Source organism: Pipistrellus hanaki (genome assembly GCF_964339955.1).
Source record: "Pipistrellus hanaki genome assembly, chromosome: 5".
In the NCBI taxonomy this organism is placed as follows: Eukaryota; Metazoa; Chordata; class Mammalia; order Chiroptera; family Vespertilionidae; genus Pipistrellus; species Pipistrellus hanaki.
Window position 1 is genome coordinate 31,229,870 of NC_140507.1, and position 26,423 is coordinate 31,256,292.

At 52.4% G+C, this 26,423-nt stretch overlaps 1 protein-coding gene across 5 annotated transcripts in view; it reads left to right on the forward strand.

Moving 5' to 3' along the window:
• The window catches only part of FSTL4 (follistatin like 4), a 518,038-nt gene that overhangs the window by 410,530 nt on the left and 81,085 nt on the right, over positions 1-26,423 (forward strand). For all 5 annotated transcript variants that reach the window (XM_084886586.1, XM_084886587.1, XM_084886588.1 and 2 more), the window contains 2 exons: positions 19,892-20,085; positions 23,213-23,336. In XM_084886586.1, coding sequence (XP_084742712.1) covers positions 19,892-20,085; positions 23,213-23,336 — 318 coding nt within the window. The remainder of the gene's footprint in view (positions 1-19,891; positions 20,086-23,212; positions 23,337-26,423) is intronic.

Here is a 26,423-nt window from a genome sequence, read left to right on the forward strand (position 1 = left end):
TACTGAGATCCAGGGGCCTCTTAGAACAGAGCTGACAGGAAGACATTGCTGTTTGCTTTGACCTGAGACCCCGCCCCACCCAAGCCAAGCACAGAGACTTTTGCATATGAATGACCTGGTCCTTTGAAATCTAAACTTACCTAACAAACAGCAGCTGAGTCAAAGAGATCCAGAACATCCTGAGTCAAAGAAAGCCCAGGATCCCACAGCAGCTTGCATTGCTTCACAGCTAGTCCTCAACTTGGCACCTCCAAAACCCAAACAAAGAAGAGGAATCTGCAGATCTCTCCATAGCTCCTGCTGGGTGGCCTCAGGCAGAGGCTAAATTAGCACCTCCTTGGAGATCCAAGAGCCAGTGTACCCAGTGGTCAAAGTGGGACCATCCAGATTACAACTCCTCAGATCCATAAGGGACACACTCAGGGGGCAGACTCAGTGAGCACCAAAGCCCCACTGAAGCAAGTCTTGCCTCATTAGGGTGTCTCCAGCACAGAGGTTCTCCCATCATAGACACAGCTGATCCTCACAGCCAATTGGCCTGGAGGTCAATTCCTCCCAGTGATAACAGCAATAATCAAGGTTTAACTATCAATACAACAAGACTGTGCACACAGCCCACAAACGGGTGCACCAAGAGTGTCTCTTCCCATCTCCCTTCCTCTCTGAAATCAATAAAAATATGTAATAAATAAATAAAATATTTTAAATCAAATTATTTCTTCCTTTAATCATATGATAAAGGAAGAAATAAATATTTGAATACATTTTTAAATGGCAGTTAAAATTATGGGGAAAAAAACAAATTGCTAAATAAGAAAGACATAGTAAATGTCAAGCAAACTAAAATATGTCATGATGTTGAAAAATTGAAGGAAGGTGAAGAAAGAGAACTATTTGTGAGAACTGAAACAATCCCCTTCAGACAGCATAAGGGAGTCCCTGAAATGAGATTCCACATGGCTTTCTTTGGATGTTATGGGTATTGTCATCAGAATGTTGGTAATGCTTTTCATTCATTTTCACTTTGAGAGTCAATGAGTAGAAACTTACACTTATTACCTATAGTGACAGAATGTAGCAAGGTAAAATTAACATTATAGATCACTTAAGTCAGAAGTAACAGGGAAAGATCAGGGATTGGATTTCTCCTACCTCAAAGGGCAAGAAAGACTGCCAAATTGATCTTTATTCTCTCTCTCTTTTTTTTAATTGTATTAGTTTTTTAATCATTTATTACTTTACAATTACAGTTAACATCTAATAATATATTAGTTTCTGGTGTACATCTCAGTGATTAGACATTATGTAACTCACTAAGTGACAATCCTGATAAATCTCATATCCATCTGACACCATAATAGTCAGAATAATTTACTACAATATATTCCCTATGCTATATTTTACTTCCCTGTGACTTTTCTGTAACAGCCAATTTGTACTTAACCCCTTCACCTTTTTCACCCATATCCCCACCCCTCTCCCATCCAGCAACCATCAAAATGTTCCCCGTATACAGGAGTCTGTTCTGTACTGCTTGTTCATTTATTTTGTTTTTTAGATTCAATTGTTGGTAGATATGTATTTATTTCCATTTTATTGTTAATATTTTTAATCTTTTTTTTTCCTTTTTCTTAAAGAAGACCCTTAACATTTTATATAATACTAGTTTGATGGTGGTGAACTCCTTTAACTTTTCTTTGTCTGGGAAGTTCATTATTTGTCCTCAGATTCTAAATAATAACTTTGCTGGGTAGAATAATCTTGGTTGTAGGTTCTTGCTTTTCATCACTTTGAATATTTCTTGGTTGTGTTAATTTGCATATTCACTCCTGATTGGCTGGTGAGCTTGGCTTGTGGGTGTAGCAGAGTGATGGTTACTTTGCATATTACTATTTTATTAGATAGGATATCCTTTTTCATGCTCTTGAAGTCTCACAAAGTTACTTGAGCATCCTTATAACAATTGTTTTTTTCACCTCTATTTCATTTAGTTGTATTTATGTAGATTTCTCCTGTTCTTTCATTTTAGACTTCTTTCTTTGTTCCCACATTCTGGCTGCTTCCCTGTGTTTGTTTCTATGTATTAGGTAGAGCTGCTACATCAACCAGACCTTGTAGAGTGGCCTTCTGCAGTAGGTGTCTGTAGAGCACAGTCACCTGAACTAGGCACCCTAGGTGTGCTCCTGTGTGGCCTGTGCACTGTCCTGTTGTCGCTGAGCCTTGGTTGCTGTTGGCATGTCACTGGGAGGGATTGATCCCCAGGCTGACCTGCTGTGAAGACTGGCTGCAATCCAGTGGCAGAGCAGCTGGGCAGGAGTCAACCCTATGAAGCAGGACTTGCTTCAGTGGGGTTTTAGTGCTTACCAAGTCTTACCCTTCAGTGTGTCACTCATGGAGGTAATTATAATCCAGCATGGTCTGAAGCTGTCCACCAGGTGCCCTGGCTCTGGGGCCTCCCAGGAGATGCAAGGTCAGCCATCACCTGTGCCCTGCCTAGATCCACCTTGAGCTACAGAGCCATCAGCACATGGCTGCTTCTTGTGCTGGGCTTGGAGGTGTCCAGTAGTGAACCAAGGCCATCTGTCACTAGTGCCAGGCCTGTACTCACTAAGCCAGAGGTACAGGGTACACAGAAGCCAGATGCTGCTTGTTTGAAAGACTTTAGGAAAGTCTGAAGCATTAAGCAAGAGAAGCTAGTTATATATGGAAAAGCCACTGGAAATGGCCCACAAGTTGGGTGGGGTGGGATCTCAGGGAGTCACCAGGATGGGATAACAGTGAGAGCCAGGTTGATGGAGTCTCAGATATGGTGTCTGCCTGCTGGGTCTGTGAGGGGAAGGCTCAGAAAAGGAACAACAGCTGAAAGCCATTCCCTAGCTCTCACCCTAATGTCAGACAATTCAGTTCCTCTCCATATGTCCCTGGTTCCTTTTGAGCTACTGCCCCAACGCTGGAGCTCAGAGGGAATAATCCAAGTAAGTCCTTCCACAGACCCTTTAAGGGAATGCCTGGGACTCTGGCAGCCTCATTCAGCCTCAATCCTCCCTGTTTTTTACAGCCAGAAGTTATGTGGACCACTCTTTCTGGCTCTGGAACTCTGGGCTGGGTGGCCTGGTTTGTGGCTGGGATCCCTTGCTCCCCAGGGGGACTTCTAAAGTCAGATTGATTAGAGAGAGAGAAAGGACAAGGGGGAGCATTGGGGAGGGGGGGAACATTGATTTGTTGTTCCATTTATTTATACATTCGTTGGTTGATTCTTATTTGTGCTGTGACCTAGGATCAAACCTGCAACCTTGGCATATTCAGACAATGCTCTAACCAACTGAGCTACCTGCCCAGGGCCCTCCCAATTTTTATCTGCCAGGTGTGAGTATGGCACCAGCCTGTTCCCCATCTCTGCCCCTCCTGCCAGGCTCGATGTGGCTTCTTCTTTAAATCCCAAGTTGTAAAACTTTTATTCCGCCAGATTTCAGGTGGTTCTGAATGATAGTTGTTCTGTAGTTTACTCGTAATTTGATGTGGTTGTGGGAGGATTTGAGAGCTGCATTTACCTACACTTTCCCCTTGACAAGGAAGCCCTGTCTAATTGATGCATTATTTTAAGTTTTACTTTTTTGTGTTTTTTTGGTATGCATATTTTACTTCCAAAACTTTTTTTAAAAATAGGCCACATCAAACATTTGAAGAGTTTCTACCCAACTATTTTTCACAGGCTATCATGCTTATAAGAATCCAAAGCCTTTTCTGTTCGGTGCCTTTTGCTGTATTTTTATTTATTTACTGTTCTCCAAAGATTGCAATTTTGAATTGCTCGATACATTTTCCCAGCTACAGATGCCAATGTATTTGTGTAATGAAAGTGCCAATATGTATGTACATATCTGGGATTAGCATAGAGATGATGAAGGCAGTTCGGCGTTGATCAATAATCATATTTGATGTGGGCTTTTTACTCTGCTGCTCTCAACCATCTTGTACTTCGATATGTATTACCACCCACCAAGATTCTGGCGTTGACTAAACAGAAGTTGCTGGAGGAAATTCACAATCTAGCAATGGAATTCAAGCGGCATTGCTTTCCGAATGACAATGCGGAATTAGGTCTTGCCGAGTAAATAGAAACCCTGTAAATGGGAAGTGTGCCCTTAATAAAAATGTCTCTCACTGCCTCGAACACAGCAAAGCAAACACCGCCGTACTGCAGCCTCCAGTCATGAGCACTTCATGTTTCAGCTGCAGGGTCAGGGTCATCCTTCCATCAAATGTGTGAGCAGTTTGACCAAAAAGTGTATTTTTGACACCATAGGATATTAGGAGATCTGAGACGGTCAAAAGCCAGCGTTGAGAAGAACGGCACCGTGTTTTGAAAAGTCCCCTGTATGCCACATCCTGTGAGGCTCCAGGCTGCTGTGTCCCTGGGACAGAGCGGCAGCCTGGCCGGCCTCCCGGGAGCCCAGGCGCTGACCAGCCTTGGACGGACTCCACATCTGTGCTGAGCGGCCAGCCCTCTGTTGGCCCAGCCCGCGGCCCGCAGGAGACGGTCCACATCAGAGCCAGCCTCAGCTCCTCTGTCCTCCTCCCAGAGGAGAAGTCCAAACACTTTCTCTTTTTCTCCAGAGTTGCTAAGGAAATCTGTGCCCCGCTTTACCCCTTGCTGATTGAAATAAAATGGCTTTTTCGAGGACGGGTGGCCTGTGCCCTCATTATAATGCATAATAACGACCCACATGACACAAGCAGCCTCCATCCTGATGGCTGTCAGGGGTGCTCGCTGACCTGTTCCTCCCCAGAAGAAAGGAGAGGCCCTCACTACCCCGAGCCCCGGGTCAGGTGGGTAATGACAGGCACCAGGGTTTCCAGGGCTGGTGGGAAGCAGCTCGCCTCGCACCGTGAGGACCAGGAGCAGCTGGAAGCAGCCTCTTCTGGGAGACTGCTAAAGGCCAAACCCTGGTGCCACGTGTGCTGAGATGGCCGTGTGCGAAAACGCTCAGCACCAAGGAAAGCGACAAGAGGGGACACGCAGAAATACAGGCGGCCATGTTGCTAGAGGTTCAAACATTACTGGTGATTATTTTTTCTTTTTCCAAATTTTCTCATAATCTTCTTGAAAGGGGGGACTCTGAGGGCTACGATTTAGTTACAGTAGAACCTTTTATCAGCTGTTTGGCTTTCCACTATTTCAGTTACCGGAGGTCAACGACAGTCTGAAAATACAAAGTGGAAAATTCCGGCAATTAAAAACGTCTGCATTTTTAATTGTGCGCCTCTCAGAGTAGCAGGATGAAGTCTTATACCGTCCTGCTCTCTTCCACCCCGTGAACATCATTTCTATGTACAGGTCCTGCTGTCCCCCTCAGTGTACATCGTCCCTGTGCCAGGCCCTGCTCTGTCCCACCTCGTGTCCAGCTTATTCACGTGTAGATGGGCCCCACTCATCTACATTGAGTTGCGTCTCAGATCAGCTGCTGAGATGTCACAGTGCCTGTGTTCAAGCCACCCTTACTGTGCTTAGTAACTCCATACTCACATAACTTTCAATAGAGTATACTATAATTGTTCTATTTTATTGTTGTTGTTCTTAATTCTTACCATGCCTAATTTATAAATTAAACTCAGTCACGGGTATGTATGTATAGGGGGAAAAAACAGTATATACAGGGTTTGGTACTATCTTTGGTTTCAGGCATCCACTGGGGGCCATGGATAAGGGGAGGACAATGTAAATGAACTTAGTGGAAGTTTTCCCAGTCTCTCATGCTCTTTATCATTTTATAACTAAGTGAGCCACAGGACCGCCCCACGGCCTGGTTTGGACCCTTCTCTATCCAGTGGGTGAGGGGAGAACAGCCAACTACCAACAAACCCAGCTCTGCAGAAAGACCTCTTTCCCTCCTTTGTCCAAGAGAGTGAGTCCCCGGACACCGTAGGGGCTTCAGTCAGACGCACGCAAGTCTCCCAACCTCACAAGGCTGGCGTCCATCAGGTGACAGGTCTGGCAGCCTGGTTATTAAAATAAAATGCCTGGCTCCTGAGCAGCCCTCCCTGTCTCATGGCTCTACCTGCTCTCGGGCCAGGGCTGCAGGAGAACAGCCCACCCCCTCCCCACCTGCTGGGCACGTGTTACCCCTGTGTCACTGCCTTGGCATCTGCGAGCGTGTACGCAGGAGCTGCGTCAGCATAGAGGCCCCGTGGTGGTCGGGCCGGGCGTCCACAGCAGAACAGACACGTGGGCAGCTCTTGGTTGGGGTATTCCTGCGTCGAACCCAGAGACGCACAGCCGCTGCCAGAGCCAGCAGGCAGAAGCCGACTCCAAATGTTTTCTCTTTCTTGGGTGTTTGGGGTAAAAATGTAGCAAGTCGACAGCTTGCCTCCTCACCGAGGTACCGGCAGTGGAAGACGAACCATGCTGTTCATTCGGGGTGAGTCACATTCGATTGCCCTCTTTGTGTGCCAGGGTGCTTTGCTTTCTAGCAACGGTGCCTTCTTGTTTTCTCTGATTGTGAATTCCTGCTCCTGCCCCTCTCTGCACCCTTTGACCCTCACAGGCCTCTCCTCGGATCCCGCGTAGGGCTCAGCACCTTGTCCCTCCGGTTCCAAGCCTGCCATTCCCTGAGCTTCAGGTGGTGCTGCCAGAGACCCTGTGGGCAGTGCTTGCTGCCCTCCTTCCTGCCCACGTGTCACCCGGTCCCATCTCCCTGCCAATTCCTGGGACTCCTGAGGTCACCCCTCTGTCAGAGCGCTATGCAAACTGCCCAAGCCAGTGATGAGGTGGCCACACAGGAAGCCATGAGTACCTGAGTAGGTGCTCGGCACTCTCACAGGCCTGGTGCAATGGGTAGATGCAATGCGCTGGAGACCGCTGACAGGTCAATGAGATGAGTAGGTGTTGTTATTGTCCTTGCTCCGTGGATGGGGTTCAGAGAGCTCAAGTGGCTTCCTGGAGGCTGCACAGCTTGTAAGTGCTATATCCAGGGTTCATACCTAGGGTTTCCTAGAGGAAGAATGCTTCATGGTGGGCCCGGAAGGACAGAGGGGATGTGGACATGCAGAGAGCAGGGTATGGGTGGTGGTACACAGAGGAGTGTGTGTGGGAGTGGGGGGGGGGAGAGGGGTATGCCACTGGCAGGTAAGAACAGGAGACAGGTAGGAGGTTTCCTCCCTGAAAGGTCTCCATGCTGCCTGTATCAGCCTCTGCTCCTCCATTCACACTCATACACACACACACACACACTCACACACACACACACACACACACTCTCACACACACACACACACACACACTCACTCACACACACACTCACACACACTCACACACACACACACTCACACACACACTCACACACACACACACATTCACACACACACACACACTCACTCACACACACACTCACATACACACACACTCACATACACACACACATTCACACACACACACTCACACACACACACACAAACACACTCTCATACACACAATACTCACACACACACACACTCATACACACAGTACTCACACACACTCTCACACACTTCTATACTCACACACACACACAATAATCTCACACACACTCTACACTCACATACACACACACACAAACACACACACACAAACACACTCTCATACACACAATACTCTCTCTCTCACACACACACACACACTCTCATACACACAATACTCACACACACTCTCACACACTTCTACACTCACATACACACACACACTCACACACACAATAATCTCACACAAACCACACACACACACACACACACACACACACACACACACGTCGGCTGGGCAGGGAGTCCTGTGACCACATGCGAGTGAAGTGCTGGAGGAGGAGGTGAGCACTCTGTGTGCGCTGGGGTGTGAGACCAGGAGCTGAGCTGGCTAACATCGGGAGGAAGCCCGCTCATGGCTGTGAGTGGTCACCTTGGCCTTGTCTTAGGCCTGCGGCAGTTAAAGCAGATGCCATTGGATTCTGCACACACTCTTCCCGTCTTCTCCAGGAGTTGAGGGGAGAGGCACGGCCGAGGAAGCTGTCCAGGGAGCACTGTCACCAGAGCCCGGGTCTCTCTCCCTGGCTCTGCGACAGGAGCGTGAATGGGCTGGTAGTTCCCTGGACAGTGACTTCAGAGGACCTTCAGGTGTCTTGTGCCCAGACCCTAGCAGTGGTCCTGAGGCCTGGCTACCCTCCCAGGGCTTTCAGAATAGAGGCCTGGGCCCCATCTCAAGGGGCTGGGAAGACTGAGACCCAAGCAACCCTTGCTTGCTTCCCTCTATCTCAGGGCAGACTGTACATTTTTGCTAAGTTATCCAAGCAAATTACTTTACCCCTCTTTCATGTCCTGAGAAAACCCACATGGTCATTTTATTAATGTGTTTGCAATTACCACGTAATGATTTCCAGTTTAGCGTGGTTGGTGGTACAGAGACGCTCCATCGAATATCTGCATGATGGGCCTGCGAGTTCTCTGGGGCCAGAAGCTTTTCCCATCAATTAAGCTTCAAAGAGATGAGTTTCAGGCTCATCTGCAACCATATTTTTATGGTTCTTTTAGGGCTTTCTCCTGCTGTCTTAAAGAGACTGGGAAATGTGATGTGGGGCTGAGGTGCTTACTAGTGGGTGCAGAGAATAGGTTGAGGTCATTACTGAATATTAACGTGCTGCTTGGAAGTAGGACGATTTATATTTCCATTACAGTCACTCCTGGGTGCCCCCACCCCACCCCAGTGCTGCCAGGGGGGAGGGTTGTGTATTCTGGGCCCTGGGATCAAGGCCCAGGAAGATTGAATTCCCAGAACCTTCTAAGGACCTCACACTCACCTCCCCCCCACCACCCCCCCAGAGATCTTGGGATTCTGACACATTAAAATACAAAGAGGCCCTAGCTGGTTTTGATCAGTGAATAGAGTGTTGGCCTGCAGACTGAAGGGTCCCAGGTTCGATTCCAATCAAGGGCACATGCCCGGGTTGTGGGCTCGATCCCCAGTGGGGGCCATGCAGGAGGCAGCCGATCAATGATTCTCTTTCATGATTGATGTTTCTATCTCTCTTCCTCTCCCTTTCTCTCTGAAATCAATTAAAAAATATATTTTAAAAAATAAAATGCAAAGAGGATTTCCCTGCTACCCAGAGTGCTCCTCCTCTGTGCCAAGTGAGGTGCCATCCTGGGCCATTGAGTCTGACAACAACTCTGGGGACAGAGGCTATGGGTTCCCATGTACAGATGGGAAAATGAGGCTCAGAGAGAGAAGACCAGGGTTTCTAGCACTCGGCACAGCTCTGCTCACACACTTCCAGAACACGAGTGCATGGGAAAATTAAAAGTACAAAAGCGGCCGAAACCAGTATGGCTCAGTGGATAGAGCACTGGCCTGCAGACTGAAAGGTCCCAGGTTTGATTCTGGTCAAGGGCATGTATGTTGGTTGCCGGCACATCCCCAGTAGGGGATGTGCAGGAGGCAGCTGATTGATGATTCTCTCTCATCGATGTTTCTAACTCTCTATCCCTCTCTCTTTCTCTCTGTAAAAAAATCAATAATATATACCGTATTTTTCGGACCATAAGACGCACCAGTTTTTAGAGAAGGGAAATGAAGAAAAAAAGATTCTGAAACAAATAGTGTCCTAAAATATTTTATGTGCATTAAAACCCAACATCACAGTCATAAACACATGTAATCAACCCTGTAAAGTAAACAGCAGCATTTAGAACCATTTAGAACCATTATTAACAAATACAGTCAGCAAAAGACAAAATGTACTGTAAAACACAATAACGAGAGACTTCAGTAATAAATTAGAATAAAGTTGAAAATTTATGGTAAAGGTTCTGCTGAGATCTACAGTACGCCTACCCAGTAGTCAAGCACGGCAACAGAGGGCGGAGAGGAATGATTGGGGGAATAGACGCGGCATTCTTCCGGGCACGGAGTACGGGCCAGCAAGGGGTACAGGCGATGATTACGGTTTGGATTACGCAGTTACCGTACACCGCACCTGGGCTGACATGGAGATATGGCTGCAGCGAGGGCATGGAGGCTGACTACCATACATGGGAACTCCTCTACCACTCGGGGTTTACAGAGCGGGGCAGACACTCTGGGCACGGAGGAATGGACAGTGGCTGCAGCAAGCACACAGAGCCGGGCAAGCACACAAAGACCACACAGAGCCGGGCAAGTAAAAAAACTTTTTTTTAAAAGTATATGTGTAGGCTATATTTGGACCATAAGACGCAGGGACTTTTCCCCCCCCACTTCTGGGGGGAAAAACGTGCGTCTTATGGTCCGAAAAATACGGTATATATATATATATATATATATATATATATATATATATATATATATATATATTTTAAAAAAGTACAAAAGCGACATTGCATGCTAGCCAAGATTTGGAAGCAGCCTGAGTGCCCATCAGTAGATGAGTGGATAAAAAAGCTGTGGCACATTTACACAATGGAATATTACTCAGCTGTATAAAAGAAGGCATTCTTACCTTTTGGGACAGCATGGATGGATCTTGTGGGTATTATGTTAAGTGAAATAAGTCTGTCAGAGAAAGACAAATATCATATGATCTCACTCATATGTGGAATCTAATGAACAAACTGAACTACCAAGCAAAATAGAGATGGACTCATAGATTGAGCAGACTGACAGCTGTCAGGGGCAAGGGGTGCGGTTTGACAGGTGAAGGGATTAAGCAAGAAGAAAAAAAAACTCATAGACACAGATAACAGTAAGGTGATTATCCAAGGGAAAGGGGGTGGAGGCAGGTCGAAGAGGGTAAAGGGGGGAAAAGATTTAACTTGGGGTGATGAACACAATACAGTATATACAGATGGCTATTCATAGAATTGCACACTTTACACCTATATAACTTATTAACCAGTGTCACCCCAATAAATTCAATTTAAAATTATTTTTAAAAAGTGAAAAGAGCCCTGGCTGATGTGGCTTTGGTGCCTGGACATCATCCTGTGCACCAAAAGGTCACTGGTTTGATTCCTGGTCAGGGCACATGCCTGGGTTGCAGGCTCCATTCCCAATGGGGGGGTGTGCAGGAAGCAGTCTATCAGTGTTCCTGATGGATATTTCTGGAATTTATATAGATATAGATATAGATATAGATATAGATATAGATATAGATATAGATATAGATATAGATATAGATATAAATATAGATATAGATAATGTTTTCTCTCTCTCTCTCTCTCTCTCTCTCTCTCTCTCTCTCTCTCTCTCTCTCCATTCCTCTCCCTAAAATCAATAAAAAATCTACCTTTTTTAAAAAGTAAAAAGAGAACTGATTCCAGGCCCCATACTTTCATGCACTGAGCAGGGTGCCCTCCCCCATCAGTGAGAAATGTGGGCACGTGCACCGGGAGAAGAATCTCCCAAGACATGGGCACCGTTTTAAACGTAATTATTGCAGCAGCCCCACTTTCAGCCAGCAGACTCCCTCATTTTACATTTACTTTCAGTCCCACTCTATTTTCTGTGACCCATTATCTCTACGAAGTCATTTTTAAAAGCCATAATCATGGCCATTTGCTCAGGTAGATGCGACCCAGATAAGTGGGCCCAGATCCACTCCTTGAAGCTATGGCCCCCAATTAATCACACACAGCCAGACACCACCAGTCTTACCTCATCTCCGTTTAAAAACTAGGTGGTGTGCACACACATCAGCTGCAGAGGGTTTCAGGGCAGGCTCTGCTCCTTTGCCCCCTCCCCAAACCCCACCTTCTCCCCCAGCTGAATGGCCCAGCTTTGCTGGGGGCGGGGGGGGGGGGGGCGGGGAGGCAGAGGAGGGGAGTGTGTATGTGTTCTGAGGCCTGCAGATGAGGGGCTGCTGCCCGGTGGCCAGGGTGCAGAGCCCCGTGCCCCATGCCTCTTTGCCCGTGCTCCGCCTGAGATCTAGAGTTACGGGAAGCCTGGCAGTGACTCACGTCCTCATGAAGGCACAGAGCAGGGAGGGGCTCCACGGCTGCCATCTCTGCCAAGCCAGACGTTCAGAATGAGGATAAATTACCTCCCTCTGCTCCTTCATTGTAAGTCATGCTGCTTGGGATCAATCAGTCCATCCCCGCTGCAAAGCAGCCCTCATGGGTGTGGCGGGTGCAGTGACTGCCCACAGGGTGCACGCCCTCCCGTCCTGAGGCCCCTGCTGGTGGGTGTGTGCCACACACTGGGGAGAGTCAGCACCAAAGGGCAGTTAGTGCTCCGAGTCAAGTGCAGGGTCTGGGCCCTGATTGCCACCGGATGGGGGAGGGGAGCTGGCCAGGGATGGCTTTCTAAGAGAGCTGTACCCAGAGGGTGGGCGCGGACTCTAACAGGGAGGGCATTTCACACAGAGGAGACTGGCTCCGGCAGCCCTGGTGAGGCTGGGCCTGCAGGGCCCACCATGCCATCCATCGTGGCAGGTGAGTCAGGCACAGTTGGACCATGAGGTGGTTCCAGAAGGGTCCACCTTGATCCCTTCTGAGCAGGTGACCCTTGATGGCCTCTTCTAGGCCACAAGAGCCAACAGGCAGGGCCATGGCAGTTGAGTCTTAGGCTGAGCCCTCATTTCAGTCCTGGAAACCTTGGGAGCCCAGGAGGTGAGCAGAGCAAACCAGGGCATGGTCTGTGAGCGGCTCCTCCGGCCTTACCCATGGGCCACATCCAGGCTTCCTCTTCAGTCCCCATGGCCTACCCTTCCCATCAGCCCAGCTCCTCTCAGGGCCAGGCTCTGGCTTCTGGCCCCGGAGCCAGGACTTACCAGACTGCTTTCCCCCTGGGCGCTGGCCCTGCCCCTGCATGATCATGTGTTGGCGACCTCCAGGTCCTTGACTTGCCCAGGAAAGATTTCAAAGACCAATCTGAGGAGAGTAAAGTAAGTTTTATTCAGGTGGAGGGGAAAAAAAGAGGCCAGTTTTTCTGTAATACCTCCCCTTCTAACACGCATGTCCCCACAAGCCCACAAAGCTTCTACAGATACAAATGTGGAACATGTTAACGTGAGGGCAGTTCCCTCCTAAAGACCCCCGTTCCATCGCACTGATTGGCAGTCCACACAACCTCACACCAGAGGGGGTGACAACTCCAAGGCCATGGGTATGCAGTGTCGTGGCCATCAGGGCCCTTGTAAAGCCCAAGGAGGCCAAGCCATGGTCCCAAAGGGCAGCAGCCACAAGTTCAATCTTGCCCATATCACCAAGGGTCTCGGGCTCTGCAGGTCAAAGGCCAAGGCCAAGGCTCAATCCAAGGCCCAGGCTGGGGCTGCAGCTACAGCTGAGGTTCCAGCTCAGGCTCCCAAAGGTGCCCAGGCACCCAAGAAAGCTCCAGGGCAGAGGCCTCTGTCTGCCAATGTGAGGGCGGAAGGAGTGGTGGGACCCCTGGGCTGCTGTCTGCCTGCGGCTGGTGTCCTCCTGTGCTATTTGTACAAATAAACTTGAGGCGGGATCTGTAAAAAAAAACAAACAAAAAAAAAACTAAAAGCTAGTTGCACTTGGGCTTGCCTCAGAAGCTGAAGATCACTTCATTTGAGCCAACACCCTGAGCAGCACCCTGGGCCGCACCAGGCAGACGAGGCATGGGCTCCACGTCCCTCTGCCCCAGGCTGCCCCCTGCCTCACCTGCTGCCCCAAGGTGCTGGTGCCCTGTCCTGGTGTCCTGGGAAACAGAGACAGGGAAGAGCCCTGTTTCAGAGAAAGGGGGAAGGAGACAGGTCCTGGCCCCAGGGGTGCCTGCGGGGGGCCTCTTCCCTCCTCAGCGAGGCGTGCATGGAGGGCTTCAGCATTTATCCCAGTTTTCAAACACCACTCCTTCACTTTGGGACCCTGTGATCTATGTGCCAGTCGACCATTAAAAGTGTAAGTGGATCCTCGTCCAGGAATGCGTCCGGTTTTGCTTTCTCTAATAGGAATGAAGAGAGGATCGTAAATGTCAAACAGCAGACTGTACAGCAGCACCATTGAACCAGGCATTCATGAGCAAATGTGCCATTTATCTAACAAAGGTCCGGGTGGTTTCGTTCATTGAAATTACCTGATGCCGGAGCAAAAATGGAGATGAGGGTTTATCTTCAAATTCAAGTGCACGTGGAGGTAGATATTGTCATGCAGGCTTGATGGACTCTGGCACAGCACCTGGGGACCGAGGGCATGGCCAGCGTGGCAGTGCATTGGGCCCAGGCAGGTTGTAGGCCACATGGAGCCTTAGATGTGCAGATTCTGTGTCCAGGCTCAAAGTGGGCTCCGTACCTTCAAGAGCCCAGAGCATGGAGATGGGAGGACGAGTAGGACCCTCCAGGGAAAGGAGCAGAGGACACTGACCAAGGATAGTTGGTCAGCCGAGTGCTAGGCTCCTGCGAGGCTTGGGAGAATCAGGGCACACTAGCCCATTGCTGGCTCTGGGGTGGAGACCAGTGAGTGAGGAGGAGACTCAGGTGGAGCTCCGAGTGATGGAAGGGCAGGAGACCGGCTGAGCATCTCCAAAACTGTCACCAGTGCCCCTGTGGCCCATGGCCGTGTCCGCCCAGGGCTCTGTGGCTGGGTTCTTTAAGAGAGTGAAGACTCTCATGCCGGAGATGCAGAGGCACTGGGCACAGTGTTTGGAGGAGAGAGGATGGAGATAAGGGCAAGCTCCTCAAAGCCTAAGGGATCAGTGGGCCAGATTGTGTGGCTTACAGTGGACAGAAGCAGCTCCTTGGAGGTGGGCTGTCGCAGAAAAGTCAGATTTGAAGAAGGGGCTTTTCAGGAAAGGAGCATCTGGGAGCAGAATCTGCAGACCGGCTTTCTGCCAGGTCATGGGACTAGCCAGTGGCTACAGTGTAAGCCATGGTGCGCACCCCATGGTTCCTGAGTGTAGGCAGCAGGGACCCATCTGCCCAGAAGTCACAGGCCCAGGAAACAGCCAGCCAGGGATCACCACACGGCACACCTTTGATGCATCTGTTTGTGTTTGTTTGGGGATGGTGACGAGACCGTATTGTGTGTGCTTAACGATCTCCTGGGATTTTCAGAATGCTGTGGCTTGGTCAACACCATCAGTTAAACTATATCATGTTAGTGGAAATGTACCTTAAGATAAACCCATTGGTTTTGGCATTTATTGTTAATTGAATTTTCCCAGAAATGGCAGCAGAGAGATGGTTAATGTTCCTGAATTTACATCAAGTTAAACATCTGTTCCTCTTAAGCTAAACTCCAGTAAAGTTATGGCAGCTCATAAATTAGATCTGGGGGTAAGATGCTTTCTGCTCTCTGCACAGCTTAACAGTTTCAAAGTCGACCTCAGCATGACACATGGCATCACAGCCACATTCAGCTGTGGCATCAGTGCCAGGCGACGGAGCCAGGTTTTCGCTTTGGTGGGAAAGATCACAGCTTTGTCAAGCGGCGGGTGCCACTGCCTCCCGGCTGGGTGCAATGTGGGGACTGGGATGCTACTGTTTGCGTGGGGATCAGGAGGAGCCTGCCCACCAGTGACCCTATAAGCCAGGGGCACATCTGGTCTCTCCCTTGGGGCCCCACTGGGGGTTCTCCCGTGTGAGGGTCTCAGGCTCTGAGCCGAGGGGCTGGCTCTCTGCCAGGCCAAGAAGGGCGAGAGTCTAGTGGGTGTGACTCTCAGGCATGGCTGGCTGCTGTGTGGTCTCTGAAGGGACGGCCTGTGTGGTGCCTACACCCACATGTTGGAATCTCAGGGCATGGTGCACCAGCCCAGCCCCCGCGATGGAGAAAACTGGGCCAGTGAACGAGAGGGTTCGGGGAGGGGGAGTGCAGGAGAGGGAGCAAGTTGGAGAAGGAGACCCGAGGACGTGGTGCAGGAATGGCTGGGGGTGGGGAAGGAGGAAAGGCAGGCAGACACTGCCCCTTCCCGGTCATCCTCACCGCCCTCCCTCCCTGGTGCAGGGTCTCTCCCGCCTCTCCTCACCTGCTCTGGCTGCTTCCTGTGTCCAGGACCTGGGCCTCCAACAGGCGCCTTCACACATGGCCTGTCTCACTCGCAGCATCTGAGCTTCCCTGTGTCTGGGTGGCTTCTCCCACCTTGCCCACATTCTGCAAACCCCCCTTCCCTGGCCCCTTTGCAGCCGCCAGCCGCACCCATACCCGGGGCTGGGAGCGTCGCCTGCCTCAGAGTGACGATGGTCCCTGCGAGGCCGGAGCTGGCGGGGCGCGCGGCTGATGGACGTTCACAATGTCTCTCTTGCTTCCCTTTGTTTTGCAAGAGAAAGTGTTCCTTTGATGGACATTTAATTCCAGAGGCTGCTACCTGCTTCCCGTCTCTCTTTACTCAAAAAATTAAATGCGGATGTGCCTGTGCCGCTGCTATAATAATCTCCCTCGGCCCGAGGGAGTGTGGCTGGGATGGGAGAACATTAGGATCTTCAAAGGGGGACAGTTATTGAGGGAACTAGATTAATGAGGTGTCATCACAACTTAGCCAGATCTGCGGCTGACCTTTCTCATGGAGAACGGGCTTGATAAATGTAGTTCATTACCGAGTTCTGACATGAAAATAGGATCCCACTCTGGGCTCCTCCGCGGGCTGATCAATATTTTATCTGCCAAAGCAGGCCTGGCCTGGCAGCGGGAGGAGACCCGCACACTCGTGCTGGCAGGAAGCCCAAGGCCAGTGCCAGGGGCTGGCCGGGCCGGCCCTGCTGGGTGGAGGGCACCCAGGCCGGCAGACGGAGGGTGCCCGTCAGTGTCAGGCTGACCAGGACATGCACCTCCCTCCGTGAGAGGCCCCCCGCGGAGCATGGCCGTGAGCAGTGGGAAGGGAGCGAGGAAATGTTCTGTCTTTCCACGAACACCAATGCAATGGCCACCTTGCGTTGTGCGGGGCACTGGTGACGGGGACAGACAGGTGAGTCATCCGGAGAAGCCTCAGGCCTGGCCGACCTCTGGGCTTGGCCAAGGCCTCCGACATTTCCCCTGATGCAGCGGCCTCCAACCAGGTGGCTCCAAGGGCACCCTGGCCGCTGCGAGAGCTTCTGGCGCACGCAGTGCCTGCCTAGTCCGTCCCGGGCACTGACCTCTTTTCCCTCAGATGGTCAAATACGTTTTAAAAAATGACAGGAACCAACACAGCAGTAGCCATCCAGTGTGAATGAATCAAAATTATACCCATCTTTTTGTCAGGCCAGCAAAAGATACCTTTTTGATGCGCCACCGAATTTTAGTGATTCGTTTATGTGTGCCATGAGATGACAAAGCTTGAGCATTGCTACTTTACTGTCATGACCCTGTACGGTGGAGAGGGGCTATTTTGCCCCCATTTTAAGGTGGAAAATGGAGGAGGAAGGGCAAGGGCACCTGCAGGCCCTGATGCCTGGCATGCTGTTCCCTGTGCCACCTTCTCCCCACACTCTCTCATGCTGAATGCCCTCCTTCATCAGTCCTCCCACCTCCCCTCTGGGAACCCTGGGTGCTCAGACCAGAGTCCCACCATCTGCCCCCAGGGTGCCGCCCAGCCTCTGGCGCAGAGTTTGTAAGTCAGTGCTGGACCGGAGGAGCAGGGCAGGGTGGGCTCTCGCACGGGGCAAGACCAAGGACTCGGGGAGCTGACTCTGGACGCTGGGACTCCACCCTGTCCCCCAGGCTGCTGTCTAGACATGTGCCTACCCTCCTGGCCAGGAGGCCTGTGCTGGACCATGGCCAGGGTGGAGGAGCAAAAGCCTGTCATCCACAGTGAAGTGCAAGAATGTGGTAGAGGGCGGGGCCTGGGGGTTGCTCCAGCCCTCTCCCCAGGACCCACTGCCATGTGGAGATGCCGCCTAGCTGGAGACCCCTGGGCCGGGCCCCAGGCAGCTCCGAGGAGCTCTGCACTCCACCAAGGTCTGTGAGGACGGTCAGAGGCTGTGGGGGACCACTGAGAATGAGACATCTCTGCCCAGCTGGCCCATCCTTCAGGGGCCCTGCTGCGGTGTGTCCTCAGGAGTCTGACTGTGCACTAGCATTTCCGAGTCAAGCCTCCCGTTGACCCATAGGCCCCGTGTCCATCTGCAGTGCACAGCGACCCCACAGCACAGGCATGAATGCCGCTCCCGGGAGAGCCTGGCCCTCAGGACGGGTCCCCACAGATCCCCACACAGAGACGCCCTCACCGCCTACACCAACGCTTCAGTCTCAGCTCCCGTACACCTCCCGGCCATTCACCAGAACTGGACTTAATCCTGTGGAGGGCAAGGGGGCAACATTTATCCCTCTCCTTCGCCAACACTGACCTTTATCCAGGCCTGGCAAGAAGGGAAACCCGGCAGGCTGCCCCGTCTTCCCCGGGACAGGAATGTCTCTATAGCAGGACAAGGCCACTGTTTCCAGCACTGTGCAGCCACACAGACTTGAGGGTCAGGTATGCCAACCGGTGGCACCAGGCGCTCCCCGGCATGGGTACCCAACAGGCCAGAGAGGGCGCCAGCACGGTAGAGGGATGGGAGAACCAGGCCTGTCAGAGCGTGGAGCTCTCAGAGAACAAATAGATTTGATTACACTCAACACAGCAATTGATTTTTTTTTTCTAAATAAACATGCAGGAGGAAATGGTAACAGGCATCTGTTTCTGACAAGAATCAATTGACCTCAAATTGGAAGAAAATCTAGAAACACAAACAAGCACAGGAGAGAGCGGTGGGGCCGCCCAGGCTTGTCTGGGGAGAACAGGAGGGAGAGCGACAGACAGACTCCCCTCAGCCTCCCCCCATCAATAGCCTCCTTGCTTATTGCTCTTCCACACACGTGGTCCACTGATGACAAGGAGAGAAGAGCTGTTTGGTGAGCCCTCACCTTGTGCCACGCCGTGCTGATCCCTCTGTGTGCTATCTCATTTAATCGCCACCGCAGCCTGTGCGGGAGCCACCGTGGGAGTGTGCCCTCCCACTTCCGAGCTGAAACCACGGAGGCGCCTGGTCCACGGAGCAGGTCCCGGCAGCGGCAGGGCTGGGGCTGGAGCCCAGTGGACTCGAGTCGGCGCTCTCCAGCCCTGCATTACCGTGACTGTCCCAGCCCCGGGTTCTCCTAACTGGCCTGGGAATGAAGAGGTAGACTCAAGGCCCCAGACAGTGCATTCCCAGCAGCACCTTGGCCCCCCACCTGGAGTGGACAGAGAGGGTCCCCCCAGGGCTCAGGAAGCCCTGCACCCCAGGGAGGCGAGGAAGCGGGGCTGGAGGGCTTCCTGCTCTGCCAGCAACCCACGGCCTCCGGTGCAGGCTGAGCCTCCTGTGGAGTTTCTCCCAGTGTCCGGTCGCAGTGTGTCCCAGGCCTCGCCTGCCACAACGCCGCGCGGCCCCGATGCTGTGGGGCAGGCAGGCCTGGGTACAGCCCCGAGCGAGCGGCTGTGAGCTCCGGTGTGGGTTTCCTGAAGCTCCTTTGTTTCCTGGCTGTAGACGTGCGTACACATGTTTGTTTTGAAGTAATCCAGCTCTGGGAGTGCACCTAATTAACTTAAGCAGGACATCTTAGTCCTGTTAACTAAAACTCCCAAATCCAGGAAGCCAAGGATTCAAAAGCAGCCTTTCAGGGAGGATTAAGGCCAAGACGAGCTATTACAAAGGGAAATTGGGGCCAGCTTCCCCGAAGCCGCCGTGGGGCTGCCGCTGTGAATCCCCCTGGACAGCCTCCCCCGGTCTGTCTGGCCATTGTTCTATGTCCGGCACATAGTAGGTGCCCAGCAAATCTCTGTGGGATGGGCAGGCAGGCTCCGTCCGGCATTTGCATCACATGTGGCATGTATTCGGTGCTCAGTGGATAGCTATGGGGTGGCTTAGTGGGCAGGCAGGCTAACAATTCCCATCAGCCCAGTGGCACCCGCACTGCACGCAGGAAATGCCCAGAACGGACGAAGGTTCTCGCAAAGCCCTGGGGAAGAGTCTCACTGCATTAACCCCCTCTCCCCCTCCAGGAGACCCGTGCACCATGGCCAACTACGCCCGCCTGAAGAACATCCTCCTGGCACTGCAGACCCGCCGGCAGCCACTCCCAGAGGGGGCCAGCCCCCCAGACCCGGCCTCCCAGAAGCGCCTCCTGGTGGAATCTCTGTTTAAGGACTTGGACGCGGATGGTGACGGCCACCTCAGCCCCTCGGAACTGGCTCAGGTGAGTACGGCGTCCAGTGAACACAAAATTAAGGGGGAATCGGGTTTTCCATCGAGCATGCCCATGAGGAGAACCTGGAGATCACGTGAGGAGAGTCGTTGGTCACTGTCTCTGTGCTGGGACGCCTGCAGGAGAGCCTTCCCCAGGGAGCCGGAGAGCCAGCGTGTGATCAAGGCCTCTCAGAATCTCTTACAAACAAACGGCGCCCGTGTCTTCTTCCCACCGGCCACCTTCAGCCCATATTGACAAACAAGCTTGGACACACTCGCAGGAAGCTGGCAAAACACACACTTCACGGGGAGGGCTGGTCTCTGATTTTGTCCTTAGGAAATAAACCTTCTCTCCCATGAGTCTTTGACTTTCCCCAGCGGGAAGGCTAAAGGAAGCAGGCTCGGTTTCACCACACACCCCTGGGGCTGCGACCTGGGCATCCCCTCACCCCCTCTGTCTCGCTGTTCTTTAGTACCCAGGTATCAACGGCCCAAGCCCCAGCCCGCTTACTGGCACAAAGCCCTGTGTCCGCCCCTAAGCACTGCTCTTCCTTTGAGAAAACACTTGCATCAGGCCCTGCAGTTTGCCGCCCTCCCCAAACCCAGCGCGTGTGTCCGCCTGTCCAGCTACAAGGACGTGCAAGCGCAGTTAGCTTCTGCGGCAGAGACGCGGAGAGGGAGCAACCAGGGCCAGTCATCGCCAGCTGAAGGGAGGCTCTTCCTGGCCGGTGGCAGGAAGGCAGGCAGGGTGGGCCTAAGCGCCTGCATTCCTGCTCCTGCTCCGCTGGTTTGCCTCTAAGGACCTAGGGCTCTTGAGCCACATCAGGCAGGTGCAAAGGTTTGCCCAGAAGGCAAGGTCGGCCTCCCCAAGCAGGGTGGTGGGCATGGGAAGCTCAGAGACTGAGTGCCCACTATAGGACAGTCACTATAAAGAAACCCTTCACATGATGTGGTGACTAGCAAAATGGCCAGGTCACCAGGAAGGCCCGGGCTGGGGCGTGCCCTAACCCTTACGGGCACCGTGTGTGCTTGGCAGTGAGCCAGGCCGTGCCCTGTGATGTAACAAGCAGAAGAGGGCCTCACTGTGCGGTGTAGTAGCTGAGAACACAGCTTCACGGTCACACCGCCTCCAGCATTTTCTAGCTGGTGGGTCTTGGGAGACACCTCGCCTCTCTGTGCCTCCATTTCTTGTCTGTGACCATCGGGAGGGTTAAACAGCTAAGGCCTGACGTGCTGGGCACGGTGCTGGGCACGCAGCACGTTCTCAGGAGGTGACAGTGGTCAGTATCGATGTCCTCATCATCAACTTGGTGCCTATTTCTTCCTCCTGACCCTTTTCAGCGTCCTCTGCTGTGGGGCAGGCACTGCTGTTGCCTCCACTTCACAGAACCAGGCAGCTCGCCTGGGTTTGTTCATTGCTCAGACATGATGGCACCAAGAAGAACCCCAAGTAGGCTGGTGGGCGTACACCTGCTCTCCTCGCAGCATGGCTCCCACCAGGAAGTTCCACCTGGTCCTCTCAAGGTCTATGGGGCCAGCAAGTGCCCCCAAAACCTGAGAGTGGAGCAGTTGCCCAAAAGCCCTGCCATGCAGAGTCCCCTCTCAGGGCCCCCTGCTCCAGCCAGTCCAGAGCGCACTTCCTGGGAACACATGCAGACCCCACTCTTGTCAGCCACACCTGGACAGCACACCTTCCTCAGCAATAGGCCCAGCGATGGCTAGGACCCCAGGGGGCAGGGCCAGCACCCCACAGATGACCCGAGCTGCGCTGGGAAAGCCCGGGTCCTGTTGGTGACGGTTGCCTGCAGGAGGAACCGCCCGGTGATTCCCCGGCCACAGCGGTGCAGGCAGCGCCTAGGGCAGATGCTTGGCTTGGCGTGGCCTGGACAGAGGCTGCTGTGGCTCTTGGCCCCCAGCCCCCGTGGCTCCCAGGTGGCTCAGTAAACAGGACCTTCCTGGTCACGTTGCTCTAACCTGGCAGTGGCGGTCCCCGAGGCCCCTGGAGCCATTAACAAGCGTGGTAATTGGGTTAACGTATTTATCGTCCATTTCACAAATCTGCCAGGCAGAGCCCAGCTAGAGGGAGCCTTGCCTGGACACTGGCTCAGAGGTGTTGCGGAAAACCGTGTAGGTCCTACGAAACGTTAATCAATTTCCAATGCAGAAACAGACAAAGGGAAATTTCCACCCTGAAAGATTGACTTCGGGCGTTATGGTTGATCTCCCTTTTATCGACCACTCTTACTTGCTGGGTGAAGGGTCATTTTTTTTTTTTTAACATTATCACATTGAATTGCCTTTAATATAGCAGACCCAGCCGAGACTGTTAAATAAAGAGAAAATGCCTCTGTCCCCCTCTTCCCCGCCCCCTCGAATAAAATGAAATTCTTTCCTTCTTCTGAGGTTTCCTTCTGAGCATTTTTTTTTTTTTTTTTTTTTTTTTTGTAAGACACATCGGCGTCTGGCCCCAGCTGAGCGAGGGTGCCGGAAATCTCTACCTTTAGTGGCCTGTGGCCTGTGGCTGGTCATGCTGGGGAGGACTCCATGCCCTGTAGCCTAGGCCACCATGATCCGCTGCCAGGGTCCCAAGGACAGACATTCTGTCCCTGGCAGGGCCAGGCAGGCAGAGGCGGGGCTCAGGCTCGGTCAGTAGAATGGCAGCCTTCCCTTTGGAGGGCTGTGCTGTGTCTAGGGGGCACAGCCCTGAGATTGCAAGGGCTGGTGGGAGAGACCTCTGTTCAGCCATATTTATTTATTTGCTGAATTTGTTTGATCAGGCCCCTTCTCTTCTCTGGTTCCCCATGGATAGCAAGAAGGATAGAGCAGGTGGCCTCAAGGATCCTTCTGACCTCCGACCCTCTGGGGTCTGTCTGCTCAGATGGGGAGAAGACGCATCTGAACACTAATCCCCAACCACTGTGTGACCTTAGGAAAGCCCCTCCCCATTCTGAGCCTCACTTTTCTTATCTATAAAATGGGAGGGTCAGACAAGACAAAACCAGAGAGTTCCAGATGCTTCCCATGGCCCACTGAGCTGTTACTGATTCCTCACCCAAGTGGCCTGAGCCACGTCCCAGCAAAGCCCACAGCTCTGAGCTCATGCCCGGCTCCGGCCTTGTTCCCTCCCTCACCCACAGCACGTGCTGAAGGAACGGGACCTGGAGGAGAGCTTCCTGGGATGCTCCCCGAGCGACCTCCTTCGATTTGATGACTACAACAGGGACGGCTGGCTGACCCTCCGCGAGTTCTACACGGCCTTCCGTAAGTCAGGCCCCTCCGGCCGGCCGGCCGGGCAGACGGGCTGTGTCCGCAGGCATCCCCGCACCAAACTGCGTCAGGGAAAGGCGTGGGTTGGGAGAGGGGATGCTTGGTCTCTTCCTTTGGATAAAGGACCTTCTTGCCATCGTCGGAGGAGCACGGGACTGTGATTTACGCGTGATTGGGCGAGCACCGCTGGATACCTCGGGGGGATGCTGTGCCTGAACGTGGAGGGAGCAGACTTTAGGGCTCTCCCTAGGCTGTGGCCCCCACGAGGAAGGTTCTGCAGGAGGGTTCTGGAGGCTGGGCCAGGCGGGAGAGGGAGGTAACGTGGTGCTGGGGTTGATTTGGAGACCTCTGTTCAGCCCCAAAAGCACATTTACGTCAGACAGTGTTCAGGCTCTGCTTACAGCAGGTAGCATGTGCGCCCTGTGTGGTGTGTCCTTGCACTTGACCTTCAGGTCCTGGAGTTTGAGAGATAGGTGTGAGACACTCCCAGGGTGCACTGAGCCTCTGAGCCACAGACCCTGCCCCTCTGCCCATCCCCCACCCCTCCCTGGAGCTCCACTTGCAGAAAGGTGCCTGCTCCCTGTTGACAAACACCCACAGGCCTGGGGCGGAGTACTTGGCAAGAAGGGCTCTTGTGGCAGATGGAAGAGGCACTTGTGTGACAGGAGAAGAGCAATAAGTGTGCTTCTTGCCCGCAGGAAATGTTCATGAACTTGATGTGGAGATACCTTTCCATTCACAGCATCCCTGTTGCCAAGGACCAAAGCCCAGGCCCCAAGCACAGGGCTCCCCTTGGAATGCGGTAACTAGACATGGCTCCCCCTGTTCCTCCTCCCTGCCCGTGTCTGCTCTAACAGTGATGTCTGCCATAGGATAGGTCAGAATACGGTGTGAATGTCTGGCAGGCTTAGCCTGCTGTGGAGGGTGTTGGCTTTGCGGATCAAGGTGCTTATTCCCTGAAATGAACCTCTAAATTTTAGAATGTACGGAAGGGTCCGCAGCTCCCTAGACCTAGTTCCTAAGAGCCCCACTGTTAGATTTTCAGGAATTTTCAAGACAAACAAACACACTGGTAGCCTTGATTCATCCATGGTGGGAGTATTTACACCACAGCAATGACACAAAAAGGAAGGTAGGGGTCTCTGTCCTCTGGAGAGCCAGCTGGTAAGCATTGCCCTGCACATCACTCCGGTCCCAGAGTCCAGCTCCTGCAATATCCTCTCCACCCACCTTCCCCAAACCGAGGCCTCCTGATGATTCCAATCAGGTGGACAAGGCAGATGGCAGGGAGGTGAGGCCCCCACAACAGGAAAGCAACATCCCACGTTCTAGGACACTTCTGAGACAAAGGAGCTGCGAAGAAGGAGGTTGGTGCATTTTAAGAGCCAGGGGCCAAGGCTGGACTTCAGAATTGAGGGGGTACATCAGGTATCCCACAGCGGCACATTCCGCAGGGAATGGCACCGCTCACGCACTGTCCGGTACCACAGGAGCCGCTGTTCCTGGGAATCAGTCTGCGGCCAAACAGGAAGCTGTTGGCGTTATTTGCAAGGAGACAGAAGCATCCTTGATGCCCCAGTGGAGAGAAGGTGCCTGGCCTCCCTGATGACAGTCCTGACAGCCACCGGACCAGCCCCGTGTCTCACAAAGTGCAGAATGGTGTCTGTTTCCTTCATTCCTGGGCGATTATTTGAAAAGCACGCTGATCATCCTTTTTAAAACAAATTAGATTCTGCTGTCATCTTGGACTTGTTTTGAGGCAGCCAAACCATTCATCACAGTCCAACCCAAATAATAGATATGCAATAAAATGTAAACTCACAGGCATTAGGGAAGCCACAGGATGAGTTAACCCACCATAAAGGCCTAGCGGGTGGCTACTTGGTGCACGCGGGATCAACGGTCTTTCAAAGTCACCGGAATTCTACACTGAATTCCCCGAGCGCGGGGATGGATTTATGGCTCAGCGAATGTTAAATAGGCAATTGAAGTGAGACGTGTAGGTACAACTCATTACCCAGAAATCAATGGGCATTAAAGAAATCTCACTACAACTCAGAAAATAGTAGTAGCTCAAATATGTCAGCAACCTCATTTTGGATTTAAATTTTAAAGGTTGATTTTAAATTCTTATTTTCTAGTCTCTATTTTACCAGGGTCCTTTCGGTACCAGGCAGGGTGCGTCCTGGCATTTTCCCGGGAGAAGTGGGTTGTATTTACAAGTGTGGGGGCTGGAGCCTCCTACATCACATCTGCTTGTGCAGCTGGCACAGCCGTTCATCGGGAGACGTGCTTGTCATTGTCCGCAGCTGCCCAGGGCGATGTCAGGAATCTCAGGGCTGCCGGTTGCCCATGCTCAGCCAAGCTGGTTCCCGGGGGGCAGATCAGGTGGCCCCTCCCCAGGGAGGAGAGCAGAGGACGGGTCCCTCAACCATGGAGTCAGTTCAGCCCCTTTCTAACTGTCAGATGGAGCGAAGCTCCCAGTCACCCATCTCTGTGCAGTGAAATGTGGTGGTGGCCTCCCTCTCATCTCCTTTATCACCCAAACAGTCTGTGCAAGTTGTTTTTGGTTTTCTGAATCCCCGGCTGACCTGGGAACTATAGGCACAGTGCCCCCCGCCCTTCCTCCTGGCCCCACCCAGCGAGCAGCAGGACCAGCCGCTAGTCCAGGCTGCAAGGGAGAGGCCCGGGCCCCAGACCCCCTGTGAGCAGCATGTGCGCCAGCCCTGCCTGCGCATCACAATAAATTAATCTGAAAGTCGCTCGTTTAAAAAGCTGCTCCATAATGCATGTTTTTGCGCTTTCCTGAATGCTCGGGCTGGGATCTTGGGAAAACCATGTTGCTTAGATGAGGATTTTTTTTTTCTTGCTTCAAATTTCTCCTGCTTTTTAGAAAGATACCTGTTCTTTTAATGAATCCTGTGAGAGCAATGTGTGGGATGCCAAGGAAGGGTCTGAGCAACTAGCCGTGCGGGAAGGAGGCCTCAGGTGTGGCCGTTCTGGGAGGGCATATGCAGTGTCCAGAGGAGCACCCGAGTCTGGGGGGCCGTGGGGAGTGGGCTGTGCGGGCCGCACACTCTC